Source organism: Salvelinus namaycush, chromosome 2 (genome assembly GCF_016432855.1).
Source record: "Salvelinus namaycush isolate Seneca chromosome 2, SaNama_1.0, whole genome shotgun sequence".
Taxonomy (NCBI): Eukaryota; Metazoa; Chordata; class Actinopteri; order Salmoniformes; family Salmonidae; genus Salvelinus; species Salvelinus namaycush.
This window is the reverse complement of record NC_052308.1, coordinates 21,114,902-21,130,570: the sequence shown is the minus strand read 5'-3', so window position 1 is coordinate 21,130,570 and position 15,669 is coordinate 21,114,902. Positions and strand designations below refer to the sequence as shown.

At 49.0% G+C, this 15,669-nt stretch overlaps 1 protein-coding gene across 4 annotated transcripts in view; it reads right to left on the bottom strand.

The window, feature by feature from the left end:
- Window positions 1-211: 211 nt before the first annotated feature.
- Window positions 212-15,669, bottom strand: part of LOC120024796 (E3 ubiquitin-protein ligase PDZRN3-B-like) — a 133,628-nt gene continuing 118,170 nt past the window's right edge. For 2 of the 4 annotated variants that reach the window (XM_038969120.1, XM_038969129.1), the window contains 8 exons: window positions 14,609-14,862; window positions 12,298-12,309; window positions 11,544-11,631; window positions 3,450-3,548; window positions 3,075-3,137; window positions 2,867-2,968; window positions 2,603-2,719; window positions 212-2,265 (listed from right to left, as the gene is read on the bottom strand). In XM_038969120.1, the coding sequence (XP_038825048.1) occupies window positions 715-2,265; window positions 2,603-2,719; window positions 2,867-2,968; window positions 3,075-3,137; window positions 3,450-3,548; window positions 11,544-11,631; window positions 12,298-12,309; window positions 14,609-14,862 (2,286 nt within the window). In that variant the 3' untranslated portion in view covers window positions 212-714. The remainder of the gene's footprint in view (window positions 2,266-2,602; window positions 2,720-2,866; window positions 2,969-3,074; window positions 3,138-3,449; window positions 3,549-11,543; window positions 11,632-12,297; window positions 12,310-14,608; window positions 14,863-15,669) is intronic. The other 2 variants (XM_038969110.1, XM_038969136.1) reach the window with 1 other exon arrangement.

The window sequence follows — 15,669 nt, the reverse complement described above, 5'->3', positions numbered from 1 at the left end:
GAGGCTGTAATTGCTCCCAAAGGTGCTTCAACAAAGTACTGAGTAAAGGGTCTGAATACTTATGTAAATGTGATATTTCTGTTTTTTTTATTTGATAAATTAGCAAACATTTCTAAACACCTGTTTTTGCTGTGTCATTATGGGGTGTAGATTGATGAGGGGAAAAAAAATATTTAATACATTTTAGAATAAGGCTGTAACGTAACAAAATGTCAATGGGTCTGAATACTTTCCGAAGGCACTGTATAGTGTATAACAGTAAAATACTGATAAGAGATACTTGTTAAAAACGTAATAAAACAAAAAAATATGTAAATGTTGGCTGCTCTTTACTTATGACAAACGGTCTTAACACAGAACAAAGGTAGAAACTCACTGGGCACACACTGGTTGAGTCAACGTCATTTCAATGAAATTACGTTGAACCAAAATGCCCAGTGGGAAATGTGCCCAGTGGGAAAGTTATTGAAAGCATTTGAAAACAGTCTTATATCATCCTTATCCTATCAATAATCATCTTCAAAGTCCATCCATGGAACACATCCAAGTGTCTCTCAACCGCCCACAGGGGCCAAAAGGTCCTTCAGAAAGGCTTTACCTGTTTTATATTTACAAAATGTTGCCACATTGAACGAGGCAGAAATCTCTACCCCAATCGGTAGTGTCCTATTTACAGTACATTACACCCCAGGCCTGGCCTGTCCTGTCTGCCTCCTACACTGTGGTGACAGACAGGAGGGAGTTGTACACTCGCGTGCCGTCAGGCGACTTAGCACCGTGGGTTAAAAGTTCCTGGATAGTCATCCAATTGTCAAAGATTTTCTTGTTCCTCTTTTTCATCATCTTTTTGTGGCTCAGCTCAATGATATTGGGCTCCTTCTTGTCGTCATCCAGGCTGGCCTGTTCCTTCAGGCAGTCAGCGCGGCTCTGCTTCATGAACTCGCGGCGCTGCTTCTGCTCCTTGGCGCGCACCGCGTGCTGCTTCCTCTCCTCTTTGCTCCAGTACCGCCCGATCTTCAGCTCGCTGAAGGCGTCGTCGTCTGTGGTCATGCCGCTGCGCTCCTCGCGGATACGCAGGGCGCGCTCCTTCAGCAGCTTGTCCCTGATGGGCCTCTTGGTGATGTAGCGTGTGCCATCACTGCGGATCTTCACCTTCCACTCCTTCTTGGGCTCCAGCATGTCTCTGGGGGTCACAGGGTCACCTTGGCTGACCAGACTGACCAGGCTCATCTGGCTCTGGGCGTACTCCACGGCAGACTTCTGCTGGATCAGCTGCATGTAGCTCTGGTAGTGCTGGGCATGGGCCGGGATGTGGGCATGTTTGTACGGGGAGCGGGGCTGGGCCAGCTTGTGAGTAGACTCTCCCAGCTTACGTTCCTTCTCCTCCGCCTGCAGGCCAAACTCAGACTCCTTAGAGGAGGAGGGCCTGATTCTGCTGGGGCCATCAGCCTCTTGGACAGGAGACAGCAGGGGCTTGAGGATCCTGTTGTTGAGCCCTGCACTGCTGTAGGCCCCGGCCTCGCCCTGGATCTCTTCCCCCCTTCGGAGGGAGTTGTCTGGGGACAGCTCCAGGGTGAGGGGGGTGCTGCGACAGCTCTCTCCAGTGTTGTAGGCGCTGGAGCTGTCCTTGTCCGACTTCTCGGGCAGCTCGTTAATATCGGAGAGCTCGTGGCGGCGCGCATCGATGCTGGTGTTGTAGTTGCGGAAGCCGCTGTTGTGCAGCATCCACGCCTCGCGATACTGCTCCCTTAGCTGCTGCATCTTGTGGGCACGGACGATGTTGAGGCACTCCAGCTCAATGCTGTGCAGCTCCTCGTTCAGCAGCTCCAGCTCCTTGTCCACCCCCTCTTCGGCCCTTCCGGCCCTGGCACTCTGGCAGTACAGGCCATGGGGGCCCCCCACGCTCCTCACCTGGCACTTCAACTCCAGGAGCTCTCGGAAGCGCTCACACTCATCGGCGGGGATACCCAGGAAGTCAGCATGGTCGTAGTCTGCAGAGATGAAGGACTCACTACTGAAAGGCAGGTCAGTGCTGCCCAGGGTGTCCTGGCTGTAGGTCAGCTTCCTGCGGCTGCAGCTGCCCAGTGTGTTGGAGGCTGTAGTCTGGTCATCCCCCAGGTTCTCCTGCTCCGAGCTCTCGTCGTTGCGCGTGCTCTCGTCGGTGCGCGTGCTCTCGTCGGTGCGGCCAACCCCACTGTCCTTCTCGTGGTGGTTGGACAACAGGGTGGCTGTGTCCGTTGTTCCACCATCCTCCTCATGCTTCTTCTGCAACACCAGACAATAGGATAAATAATTTAATCACCTTTTAACACACATTATTAGTTTGGCCCCATAATGGCCCACATTATTCGTTTTCTCTGTACTTATCATTGACTATGTGAACCTACCCACATCACTGCTACTACATTTCAGTAGGTAGAGTACTGTGGGCCATTATGGCAACTGAGCATATGTTACCCTGTATGGAATTGGCTGATCTTCAGCAACATGCAGGTGAGCATATGTGAATCTATGATTGATCGAGCCATCTTGTTGACTCACGCTGTGTGTACTGTGTGTGTCTACAGTGCGGAGGGGCTCTATGCTGGCTACTGTACCGTACCTGCTGCAGCATGCTGGCAGTGAACTGCATGGCCTGGTGGTGCTGCTGCTCCAGCATGTCCATGTGGAGGTCATCCAGGAAGTCATTCCTGTCGTCATCCATCCAACCCTCATCCAGCTAGGACACAGGGGACAGGAGGGAGAGGGAGGAGGATGTTAGTCTCTTCCAATTAAGGCTACAGTACAACTCAGGAAACAGACTAATTAATAGAGTTTATACATGCCTAGTACTAGAGAGGGTCTAGGAGGTGGGTGGTGAGATTACCTGGATCTCTGGTCTGGCTACCAGTAGGCATACATTCTGATTCTCCTCACTGGTCAACAAAGCCACAGCATCCTCTCGGTTCTGGATCTCAATTCCATTGATCTAAATAGAGAAGTAGAGGAATGGAATCAGAGTTGGGCTCCGAAATGGTCATGCACAATATATTATTATAAAGTTCCTTGTAAGTACTGAGAATGTTCATCCTTACCTGGATAATTCTATCTCCCTCTCTGATCCTGCCATCCTTTGCAGCGATGCTGTTTGGGTCAATCTAAAGAAATAGCGCAGAGCATGTTTTCATTTCAAGCAGACTTTCAGTCACAGAGGAAAGACACAGCATAAAGAAAATACAGTTCTTATCTGCAGGTTTTGATATTCTTAATTCAGAGGTGTACTGTCTGTTACTTTAGTGACCATAAGATGATACATGAAGTTCTATCCAACCAGCACCCATTATTCCTTCTTCTTCTTTACATCCTAACCGTGACAACAGTATGCCAGGGAGGGGCACCAAGGGGAAAGGGCTTGTCTCTTTTCTTTAATGATGTCTGTATCTGGCCATGGCTGCAGATGTGCTACATACCTCACTGACATAGATCCCAGTCTCGTCCTCATCATCAGTCCTGTAGCAGACAGTCAAACCAAGCTTGTCCTGGATGTTGGTTCTGTACAAATCCACTTCCTGCAACAAGGCAAAAACAAACATTTTTAAATCATAGATCTCTCTCTCTCTCGATGTGTGGAGTGGAGTTCCATGGTTGCTGTTGTTTTCTTATACACCCAGCAGTATATTGAGTTCAACATAGGTCCATGCACACACAATGATCCATCCATCACAATAATGGCTCCTTCAAGACGATACCCTGTATCTCTTGGGGACAGTGACAGGATGAACGATGATCCACTGGTTTGCAGCTGAGCAGTGTCCCATTTGTCACTAGTCAACACCTGTAATCTGTGAGATACAGACCCTGATACTAGCTGTCCTATGCCTCTGGGTCAGGGGTGTAGAGAGGGTTAACCGGCCAACGCAACTGTTCTCTACCACAGCAGCTGACTATTGAAATCCCCGCTAATCTCCAAAACAGAACACGCAGAATACTCTGTGGTTTCAGACAGGGTTTAAACAAAACAATTGAAGGATTTCCATATACACACAAACAAAGAGTAAAGTGTATTATTTTCCTGTTACAGTACAATATCCCTTTAAAATGACCTTTCATCTGAACTGATGGCCAGACCTCATTCACACCTCTGTTGTGGAACTACATCATAAGCCGTTTAAATTTAGCATAACATCATTATGCAAATGTTTTAGCACCAGCATTCCAGTGAAAGCATCTATAAATACCAGGGCAGAGGGGACTGAGACAGAAACCCTATATAACAACTCAGAGTATCAACAGACGCATCTTATAGTACTGCAGTAGAAAGGAAGACAGGGAGAACATCCGCCATGGACTAAACTAAGGTCCAACAGAGGTAGTCCACTGGATCCTTTGGCATTGTCCACAGCATTGAGATCAGTGGCTCTGAGCTGGAATGCTTCACCAGATAGACTTTGGGTCTATGACAGGGTTAGAGCAGGTCTGTCTGCTGTGCATCTGTCCTTGGCTTGGACAGCATGAACTTCACCTCTCTCTCTGCTCTCTGGCTTCATGTTAGTGATAGGTTATTAATGTACTACACTGGCGGGGAGAGAAGGGGAAGCAGGGTCCTTCAGGGGTCAGAGGAGGAGCATCCTGAGACCTTGGAGTCTTCATCCCACCATTGTAAATCACTCTGGTTCCTATTATCAGTGCCATCTACAGTAATTCTCCTCAGTGCATAAGCCTCTTTGAGTGCCCCCCTCCAATGCAAAGAAACATTAGGCATTGTCACAAAATAAGTAATGATGTCACCATTTCGCATCTGCTTTACTATGGAGCAAACAAGTCACTCGATTCCTGTCTGGCCTACATACTCAAGTGTCGTTACGGGACTAAAATGGGCACAGGTCATCAATAACAGTGATATATTGGGAGAATGGGCATTAGTTATTTTTAATTGTTTTATTTTATTTAACCTTTATTTAACCAGGTAGGCCAGTTGAGAACAAGTTCTCATTTACAACTACGACCTGGCCAAGATAAAGCAAAGCAGTGCGACAAAAACAACAATACAGAGTTACATGGGATAAGCAAACGTTAAGTCAATAACACAACAGAAAAATCAATGTACAGTGTGTGCAAATGTAGTAAGATTAGGGAGATATGGCAAAAAATAGGCCATAGTGGCAAAATAATTACAATTTAGCATTAACACTGGAGTGATAGATGTGCAGATGATGATGTGCAAGTAAAGATACTGGGGTGCAGTAAGAGCAAAAAAATAAATAACAATATGGGGATGAGGTAGTTGGGTGTACTATTTACAGATGGGCTGTGTACAGTCGTGGCCAAAAGTTTTGAGAATGACACAAATATTAATTTCCACAAAGTTTGCTGCTTCACTGTCTTTATATATTTTTGTCAGATGTTACTATGGAATACTGAAGTATAATTACAAGCATTTCATAAGTGTCAAAGGCTTTTATTGACAATTACATGAAGTTGATGCAAAGGGTCAATATTTGCAGTGTTGACCCTTCTTTTTCAAGACCTCTGCAATTCGCCCTGGCATGCTGTCAATTAACATCTGGGCCACATCCTGACTGATGGCAGCCCATTCTTGCATAATCAATGCTTGGAGTTTGTGGGTTTTTGTTTGTCCACCCGCTTCTTGAGGATTGACCACAAGTTCTCAATGGGATTAAGGTCTGGGGAGTTTCCTTGCCATGGACCCAAAGTATCAATGTTTTGTTCCCCGAGCCACTTAGTTATCACGTTTGCCTTACGGCAAGGTGCTCCATCATGCTGGAAAAGGCATTGTTCGTCAGCAAACTGTTCCTGGATGGTTGGGAGAAGTTGCTCTCGGAGGATGTGTTGGTACCATTCTTTATTCATGGCTGTGTTCTTAGGCAAAATTGAGAGTGAGCCCACTCCCTTGGCTGAGAAGCAACCCCACACATGAATGGTCTCAGGATGCTTTACTGTTGGCATGACACAGGACTGATGGTAGCGCTCACCTTGTCTTCTCCAGACAAGCGTTTTTCCGGATGCCCCAAACAATCGGAAAGGGGATTCATCAGAGAAAATGACTTTACCCCAGTCCTCAGCAGTCCAATCCCTGTACCTTTTGCAGAATATCAGTCTGTCCCTGATGTTTTTCCTGGAGAGAAGTGGCTTCTTTGCTGCCCTTCTTGACACCAGACCATCCTCCAAAAGTCTTTGCCTCACTGTGCGTGCAGATGCACTCACACCTGCCTGCTGCCATTCCTGAGCAAGCTCTGTACTGGTGGTGCCCCGATCCCGCAGCTGAATCAACTTTAGGAGACGGTCCTGGCGCTTGCTGGACTTTTTTGGGTGCCCTGAAGCCTCCTTCGAAACAATTGAACCGCTCTCCTCGAAGTTCTTGATGATCCGATAAATGGTTGATTTAGGTGCAATCTTACTGGCAGCAATATCCTTGCTTGTGAAGCCCTTTTTGTGCAAAGCAATGATGACGGCACGTGTTTCCTTGCAGGTAACCATGGTTGACAGAGGAAGAACAATGATTCCAAGCACCACCCTCCTTTTGAAGCTTCCAGTCTGTTATTCGAACTGAATCAGCATGACAGAGGGATCTCCAGCCTTGTCCTCATCAACACTCACACCTGTGTTAACGAGAGAATCACTGACATGATGTCAGCTGGTCCTTTTGTGGCAGGGCTGAAATGCAGTGGAAATGTTTTTTGGGGATTCAGTTCATTTCCATGGCAAAGAGGGACTTTGCAATTAATTGCAATTCATCTGACCACTCTTCATAACATACAAACCTAGGCATCGAGTGACGATGAGAGAGCTTGCATCTCTGGAGACACCAGTTAAGCCAGATGAGGTCTCCCCATGTGTGGGGTGTGTGACAAAAGAGCTATCTAAGGCATGTTGAACGGGACTAGGGACTCTACAGTGAAATAAAACAATAATAATTAACAGAAACAGCAGAAGACAAGGCATATTGACATTAGAGAGAGGCATGTGTAGCCGAGTGATCATAGGGTTCAATGAGCAGAAATCGGTGAGTCAGGGAGCTGTTCGGTAGTCGCTACTATGCTTGGAAAGCGGGAAGCACGGCATTCAGAAAGCTAGCGGCTGGGGCTAGCAGATGGGTCTTCAGCGAAATTGCAATGGAAAAGCCTGTTGAAACCACATCGGACGATTACGTTGGCAGACCAGTCATGATGGATCGGTGGGGCTCCGTGTCGGCAATAAAGGGTACAGGCCAATTGGCAAAAGAGGTATCGTAGCCCACGAATTAGCGGGTATACCTCTTCGGCTAGCCGGGAGATGGTTCTAGCACGAGGCTAGCTCAAGGCTAACTGGTTCTTGCTTCAGAACAGAGGTGTTAGCCAGCAGTAGCCACTGGGTTGCAGCTAGCTAGCTGCGATGATCCGGTGTAATGGCCGGGAGCTTGCGGCAGGAATCCGGTGATGTGGTGGAGAAAAGCAGTCCGATATGCTCTGGGTTGATATCGCGCTGTGCAGACTGGCAGGTATTGACCGAGCTAAAACTAGCTGGTGTCCGAACTAAAGGTGAAGACCACTAGCCATGGCTAACAGTGACTACTAGCTAGTAGCTAGTTATCTGGCTAGCTTTTCATGGAGGTTCCAGTTATAACGTATAAAAATAGCACATCCGTACCACATTGGGTGAGGTGGGTTGCAGGAAAGTATATTTAGATCGTAGGTGGAAAGTGAGATTAAAAATATACACGAAAAAACCCCAGATGAAACTATTTACATGGGACAAGACAAACACACATCCGACTGCTACGCCATCTTGGATTATTGGTGGCTAACAGAGCCATTGCGATGAAGACACGGCTGGAGGGATACAGTGTTGGATGTCTTAATGTATAAAGTTGAAGTCAGAAGTTTACATACACCTTCGCCAAATACATTTAAACTCAGTTTTTCACAATTCCTGACATTTAATCCTAGTAAAAATTCCCTGTTTTAGGTCAGTTAGGATCACCACCTTATTTTAAGAATGTGAAATGTCAGAATAATAGTAGAGAGAATGATTTATTTCAGTTTTATTTCTTTCATCACATTCCCAGTGGGTCAGAAGTTTACATACACTCAATTAGTATTTGGTAGCATTGCCTTTAAATTGTTCAACTTGGGTCAAACGTTTCGGATAGCCTTCCACAAGCATCACACAATAAGTTCAGTGAATTTTGGCCCATTCCTCCTGACAGAGCTGGTGTAACTGAGTCAGGTTTGTAGGTCTCCTTGCTCGCACACACTTTTTCAGTTCTGCCCAGACATTTTCTATAGGGTTGAGGTCAGGGCTTTGTGATGGCCACTCCAATACCTTGACTTTGTTGTCCTTAAGCCATTTTGCCACAACTTTAGAAGTATGCTTGGGGTCATTATCCATTTGGAAGACCCATTTGCGACCAAGCTTTAACTTCCTGACTGATGTCTTGAGATGTTGCTTCAATATATCCACATAATTTTCCTCCCTCATGATACCATCTATTTTGTGAAGTGCACCAGTTCCTCCTGCAGCAAAGCACCCCCACAACATGATGCTGCCACCCTCGTGCTTCACGGTTGGGATGGTGTTCTTTGGCTTGCAAGCTTCCCCCTTTTTCCTCCAAACATAACGATGGTCATTATGGCCAAACAGTTCTATTTTTGTTTCATCAGACCAGAGGACATTTCTCCAAAAAGTGTGATCTTTGTCCCCATGTGCAGTTGCAAACCGTAGTCTGTTTTTTTATGACGGTTTTGGAGCAGTGGCTTCTTCCTTGCTGTGCGGCCTTTCAGGTTGTCGATATAGGACTCGTTTTACTGTGGATATCAATATTTTGTACCCTTTCCTCCAGCATCTTCACAAGGTGCTGTTGTTCTGGGATTGATTTGCACTTTTCGCAACAAAGTACGTTCATCTCTAGGAGACAGAACACATCTCCTTCCAGAGCGGTATGACGGCTGCTTGTACAGATGAACGTGGTACCTTCAGGCGTTTGGAAATTGCTCCCAAGGATGGACCAGACGTGGAGTTCTACAATTTTTTTTCTGGGGTCTTGGCTGATTTATTTAGATTTTTCCATGATGTCAAGCGAAGAGGCACTGAGTTTTAAGATAGGCCTTGAAATACATCCACAGGTACACCTCCAATTGACTCAAATGATGCAAATTAGCCTATCAGAAGCTTCTAAAGCCATGACATAATTTTCTGGAATTTTCCAAGCTGTTTAAAGGCACAGTCAAGTTAGTGTATGTAAACTTCTGACCCGCTGGAATTGTGATACAGTGAATTATAAGTGAAATAATCTGTCTGTAAACAATTGTTGGAAAAATGACTAGTGTCATGCACAAAGTAGATATCCTAACCGACTTGCCAAAACTATAGTTTGTTAACAAGACATTTCTGGAGTGGTTGATAAATGAGTTTTAATAACTCCACCCTAAGTGTATGTAAACTTCCGACTTCAACTTTATCTTCATTGAGAAGAAGAGAGGGTGAGATGGGTAGAGAGGAGGAGAGGGGGAGAAGAAGAGAGGGGTAGATGGGTAGAGAGGAGGAGAGGGGGAGAAGAAGAGAGGGGGAGATGGGTAGAGAGGAGAAGAGGGGGAGATGGGTAGAGAGGAGGAGAGGGGGAGAAGAAGAGAGGGGGAGATGGGTAGAGAGGAGGAGAGGGGGAGAAGAAGAGAGGGGGAGATGGGTAGAGAGGAGAAGAGGGGGAGATGGGTAGAGAGGAGAGGAGGGGGGGAAGAAGAGAGGGGGAGATGGGTAGAGAGGAGGAGAGGGGGAGAAGAAGAGATGGGGAGATGGGTAGAGAGGAGAAGAGGGGGAGAAGAAGAGAGGGGGAGATGGGTAGAGAGGAGGAGAGGGGGAGAAGAAGAGAGGGGGAGATGGGTAGAGAGGAGAAGAGGGGGAGAAGAAGAGAGGGGGAGATGGGTAGAGAGGAGGAGAGGGGGAGAAGAAGAGAGGGGGAGATGGGTAGAGAGGAGAAGAGGGGGAGAAGAAGAGAGGGGGAGATGGGTAGAGAGGAGGAGAGGGGGAGAAGAAGAGAGGGGGAGATGGGTAGAGAGGAGGAGAGGGGGAGAAGAAGAGAGGGGGAGATGGTAGAGAGGAGAAGAGGGGGAGAAGAAGAGAGGGGGAGATGGGTAGAGAGGAGAAGAGGGGGAGAAGAAGAGAGGGTGAGATGGGTAGAGAGGAGGAGAGGGGGAGATGGGTAGAGAGGAGGAGAAGAAGAGAGGGGGAGATGGGTAGAGAGGAGAAGAGGGGGAGAAGAAGAGAGGGGGAGATGGGTAGAGAGGAGAAGAGGGGGAGATGGGTAGAGAGGAGGAGAGGGGGAGAAGAAGAGAGGGGGAGATGGGTAGAGAGGAGAAGAGGGGGAGATGGGTAGAGAGGAGGAGAGGGGGAGAGAGGAGAAGAGGGGGAGAAGAAGAGAGGGGGAGATGGGTAGAGAGGAGAAGAGGGGGAGAAGAAGAGAGGGGGAGATGGGTAGAGAGGAGAAGAGGGGGAGAAGAAGAGAGGGGGAGATGGGTAGAGAGGAGAAGAGGGGGAGATGGGTAGAGAGGAGGAGAGGGGGAGAAGAAGAGAGGGGGAGATGGGTAGAGAGGAGGAGAGGGGGAGATGGGTAGAGAGGAGGAGAGGGGGAGAAGAAGAGAGGGGGAGATGGGTAGAGAGGAGAAGAGGGGGAGAAGAAGAGAGGGGGAGATGGGTAGAGAGGAGGAGAGGGGGAGAAGAAGAGAGGGGGAGATGGGTAGAGAGGAGAAGAGGGGGAGATGGGTAGAGAGGAGGAGAGGGGGAGATGGGTAGAGAGGAGGAGAGGGGGAGATGGGTAGAGAGGAGGAGAGGGGGAGAAGAAGAGAGGGGGAGATGGGTAGAGAGGAGAAGAGGTGGAGAAGAAGAGAGGGGGAGATGGGTAGAGAGGAGGAGAGGGGGAGAAGAAGAGAGGGGGAGATGGGTAGAGAGGAGAAGAGGGGGAGATGGGTAGAGAGGAGGAGAGGGGGAGATGGGTAGAGAGGAGGAGAGGGGGAGAAGAAGAGAGGGGGAGATGGGTAGAGAGGAGGAGAGGGGGAGAAGAAGAGAGGGTGAGATGGGTAGAGAGGAGGAGAGGGGGAGAAGAAGAGAGGGGGAGATGGGTAGAGAGGAGGAGAGGGGGAGAAGAAGAGAGGGTGAGATGGGTAGAGAGGAGGAGAGGGGGAGAAGAAGATAGGGGGAGATGGGTAGAGAGGAGAAGAAGAGAGGGGGAGATGGGTAGAGAGGAGAAGAAGAGAGGGGGAGATGGGTAGAGAGGAGAAGAAGAGAGGGGGAGAAGAAGAGAGGGTGAGATGGGTAGAGAGGAGAAGAGGGGGAGAAGAAGAGAGGGGGAGATGGGTAGAGAGGAGAAGAGGGGGAGAAGAAGAGAGGGGGAGATGGGTAGAGAGGAGGAGAGCGGGAGAAGAAGAGAGGGGGAGATGGGTAGAGAGGAGAAGAGGGGGAGAAGAAGAGAGGGGGAGATGGGTAGAGAGGAGGAGAGGGGGAGATGGGTAGAGAGGAGGAGAAAGGTAGATGGGGAGAGGGAGAAAAAGAGAAGGTAGTCGTCTGTCTGTTACCTCATACTCCAGCTCCTCTCGATCCATCTCCTGCTGCATGCCCTCCAGGAAATCATTGGGGTCAAAGTACTCGTGCCCAGGGGAATGCCTATGAAAGTAATTCAACACAATAAAGATAGTTTTATAGGAAATAGACCGACCTCCAGAAACTAATAACACTGTTGTTCTTACAGATTACAAGGCTTGTCATTATTAATCTGTTACTACAGTGTTTCAGTTAGATCTTATTCCATTGCTAAATTTGAAATGACTTGAGAATGGAAAACAACTGCCCACATTATTCTGTAAGAGTGGAATTTTAAATCAAGTTTTAAGAAGTGTCTTTGGCCTGAGGTTAATCAGAAATTAAAATGTTATATTTTTAATTTGACTAAAATCAATTAAAATAATCATGATTGACCATTAAAGAGCAGCTGTTCCTACCGATAATGTGTTACACACATAGACTGTGAGCTCGGGGCCACGCATAGACTGTGAGCTCGGGGCCACGCATAGACTGTGAGCTCCGGGCCAAGCATAGACTGTGAGCTCCGGGCCACGCATAGACTGTGAGCTCCGGGTCACGCATAGACTGTGAGCTTTGGGCCACAGCTCCGGGCCACGCATAGACTGTGAGCTCCGGGCCAGACATAGTCTGTGAGCTCCGGGCCACACATAGTCTGTGAGCTCCGGGCCACACATAGTCTGTGAGCTCCGGGCCACATACAGACTGTGAGCTCCGGGCCACATACAGACTGTGAGCTCCGGGTCACACAGACTGTGAGCTCTGGGCCACACATAGACTGTGAGCTCTGGGCCACGCATAGACTGTGAGCTCCGGGTCACGCATAGACTGTGAGCTTTGGGCCACAGCTCCGGGCCATGCATAGACTGTGAGCTCCGGGCCAGACATAGTCTGTGAGCTCCGGGCCACACATAGTCTGTGAGCTCCGGGCCACACATAGTCTGTGAGCTCCGGGCCACACATAGACTGTGAGCTCTGGGTCACACATAGACTGTGAGCTCCGGGTCACACATAGACTGTGACCTCTGGGCCACACATAGATTGTGACCTCTGGGCCACACAGACTGTGAGCTCCGGGCCACACAGACTGTGAGCTCCGGGCCACACATAGACTGTGAGCTCCGGGCCACACATAGACTGTGAGCTCCAAGCCACACATAGACTGTGAGCTCAAGCCACACATAGACTGTGAGCTCCAAGCCACACATAGACTGTGAGCTCCAAGCCACACATAGACTGTGAGCTCCAAGCCACACATAGACTGTGAGCTCCAAGCCACACATAGACTGTGAGCTCCAAGCCACACATAGACTGTGAGCTCCAAGCCACACATAGACTGTGAGCTCCAAGCCACACAGACTGTGAGCTCCGGGCCACACAGACTGTGAGCTCCGGGCCACACATAGACTGTGAGCTCCGGGCCACACATAGACTGTGAGCTCCGGGCCACACATAGACTGTGAGCTCCGGGCCACACATAGACTCTGAGCTCCGGGCCACACATAGACTGTGAGCTCCGGGCCACACAGACTGTGAGCTCCGGGCCACACATAGACTGTGAGCTCCGGGCCAGATACAGACTGTGAGCTCCGGGCCACACATAGACTGTGAGCTCCGGGCCACAGCTCCGGGCCACACATAGACTGTGAGCTCCGGGCCACATATAGACTGTGAGCTCCAAGCCACACATAGACTGTGAGCTCCAAGCCACACATATACTGTGAGCTCCAAGCCACACATAGACTGTGAGCTCCAAGCCACACATAGACTGTGAGCTCCGGGCCACACATAGACTGTGAGCTCCGGGCCACACATAGACTGTGAGCTCCGGGCCACACATAGACTGTGAGCTCCGGGCCACACATAGACTGTGAGCTCCGGGCCACACATAGACTGTGAGCTCCGGGCCACACATAGACTGTGAGCTCCGGGCCACACATAGACTGTGAGCTCCGGGCCACACATAGACTGTGAGCTCCGGGCCACACATAGACTGTGAGCTCCGGGCCACAGCTCCGGGCCACACATAGACTGTGAGCTCCGGGCCACACATAGACTGTGAGCTCCGGGCCACACATAGACTGTGAGCTCCGGGCCACACATAGACTGTGAGCTCCGGGCCACACATAGACTGTGAGCTCAGGGCCACACATAGACTGTGAGCTCCGGGCCACACACAGACTGTGAGCTCCGGGCCACACACAGACTGTGAGCTCCGGGCCACATACAGACTGTGAGCTCCGGGCCACATACAGACTGTGAGCTCCGGGCCACACATAGACTGTGAGCTCCGGGCCACACATAGACTGTGAGCTCCGGGCCACACATAGACTGTGAGCTCCGGGCCAGATACAGACTGTGAGCTCCGGGTCACACAGACTGTGAGCTCCGGGCCACATACAGACTGTGAGCTCCGGGCCACACATAGACTGTGAGCTCCGGGCCACACATAGACTGTGAGCTCCGGGCCACATATAGACTGTGAGCTCCGGGCCACATATAGACTGTGAGCTCTGTGCCACAGCTCCGGGCCACACATAGACTGTGAGCTCTGGGCCACAGCTCCGGGCCACACATAGACTGTGAGCTCTGGGCCACAGCTCCGGGCCACACATAGACTGTGAGCTCTGGGCCACACATGGACTGTGAGCTCTGGGCCACACATGGACTGTGAGCTCTGGGCCACACAGCTAGTGGACGACAGACAGGTAGTAATTCAATATGCTAACACAAATTAACAAGGCCATCTTCATTTAAGCATGTGTCCCAGGACCTGATATCTCACTAAGTGACAGCTGTAACATTCACATGAACTTCAGTTAGAAGGTTCTGTTTTAATGAACTGGCAAAGTGACACTGTATCCAAATATTTTTCCTGAGCCTGAGCCTTTTCTTTACTGACTGGGTAAGTTTTCAACAACATTATTTTGCCTATCAAGTCCTTTTCCAATCATTGACCATGAATGGACAAAAAAAATAAGGAAAGGAATCATCTTGTCTTTTAACCCCGTCCCTCCCCTTAACTCTAACCCAGCCGATAGGACAGTGTACTGTAACTCACTCCTCAGGCATTAGGTATTGCTCCAGCACAGCCACGACGGGGGCGGTGGCAGGTAGCTTGGTGAGGGCCATGATGTGTTGAAAGGTGATGTCTGTCTGTGTGCTGATGTCTACCACCTGGGTGTCTGAGGCAGGGATGGAGGGTTTGGGGCGGGGGGCCCGGCGAAGCACCTGGACCATGATGGGCTCCTTGGCCGTACGGAAGACCTCCACTGCCTGGTCATGGGTGGCCTTGGACAGGTCCTTCCCATTCACCTGCACACACAGATGAGACAGGATATGGTTAACTATAGAAGAACAGCGTTAGGTGTCTGGATTTGACTTTGAAAAGTATTTATTTTTCAGTGGCTATATGACAGTTTGCTTGTACACAGCACACTGTTGTAACACACACACACACACACACACACACACACAGAGTAAATGAGGGGATGAGACGTACTTAAATCACACTATTAATCTCTCTCTATTGCTTCCCCCATCTCTCATGTTCACAAGCTGGGGTTTATTGTAAGTAGATGGATACAATACATCCCCAAGATGATACAAAATCCCTCCTCATGCTACATAAGCCCTGATATCATCATATTGTAGATGATTACACCATTAGATCACTGGATGAGTGTGTCTGTGGATTTCCACAAAAATCCAGGAGAGTATTCCAGTTTGACAGTTGTGTGTGATAATGTATTACTGTCTGTTTATTACTGTCTGTAATGTATTACTGTCTGTTTGACAGGGTCACAGCATGACCAAGCAGAATAGGACGTTAATTAGGACTGAGCCCCTCTTTAATTAATCAAGAAGAAGAACCTGACCTCCACTCAGAGATTAGCTGCTATGCCAGGCTGCTGCAGTATGTTAACCTGGGGAGATTATTTTGAGCAGCAGGCCGGACTGCAGTGTCACACAGAAGAAGCTAGTTAAACCTCTTAGCGCTAGGGGTCAGATTATTATATATATTTTTTAAATAACGTACCCAACGTAAACGGACATTTTCTCTGGCCCAGATCGTATAATATGCATATAATTTACAGATTAGGATAGAAAACACTCCAAAGT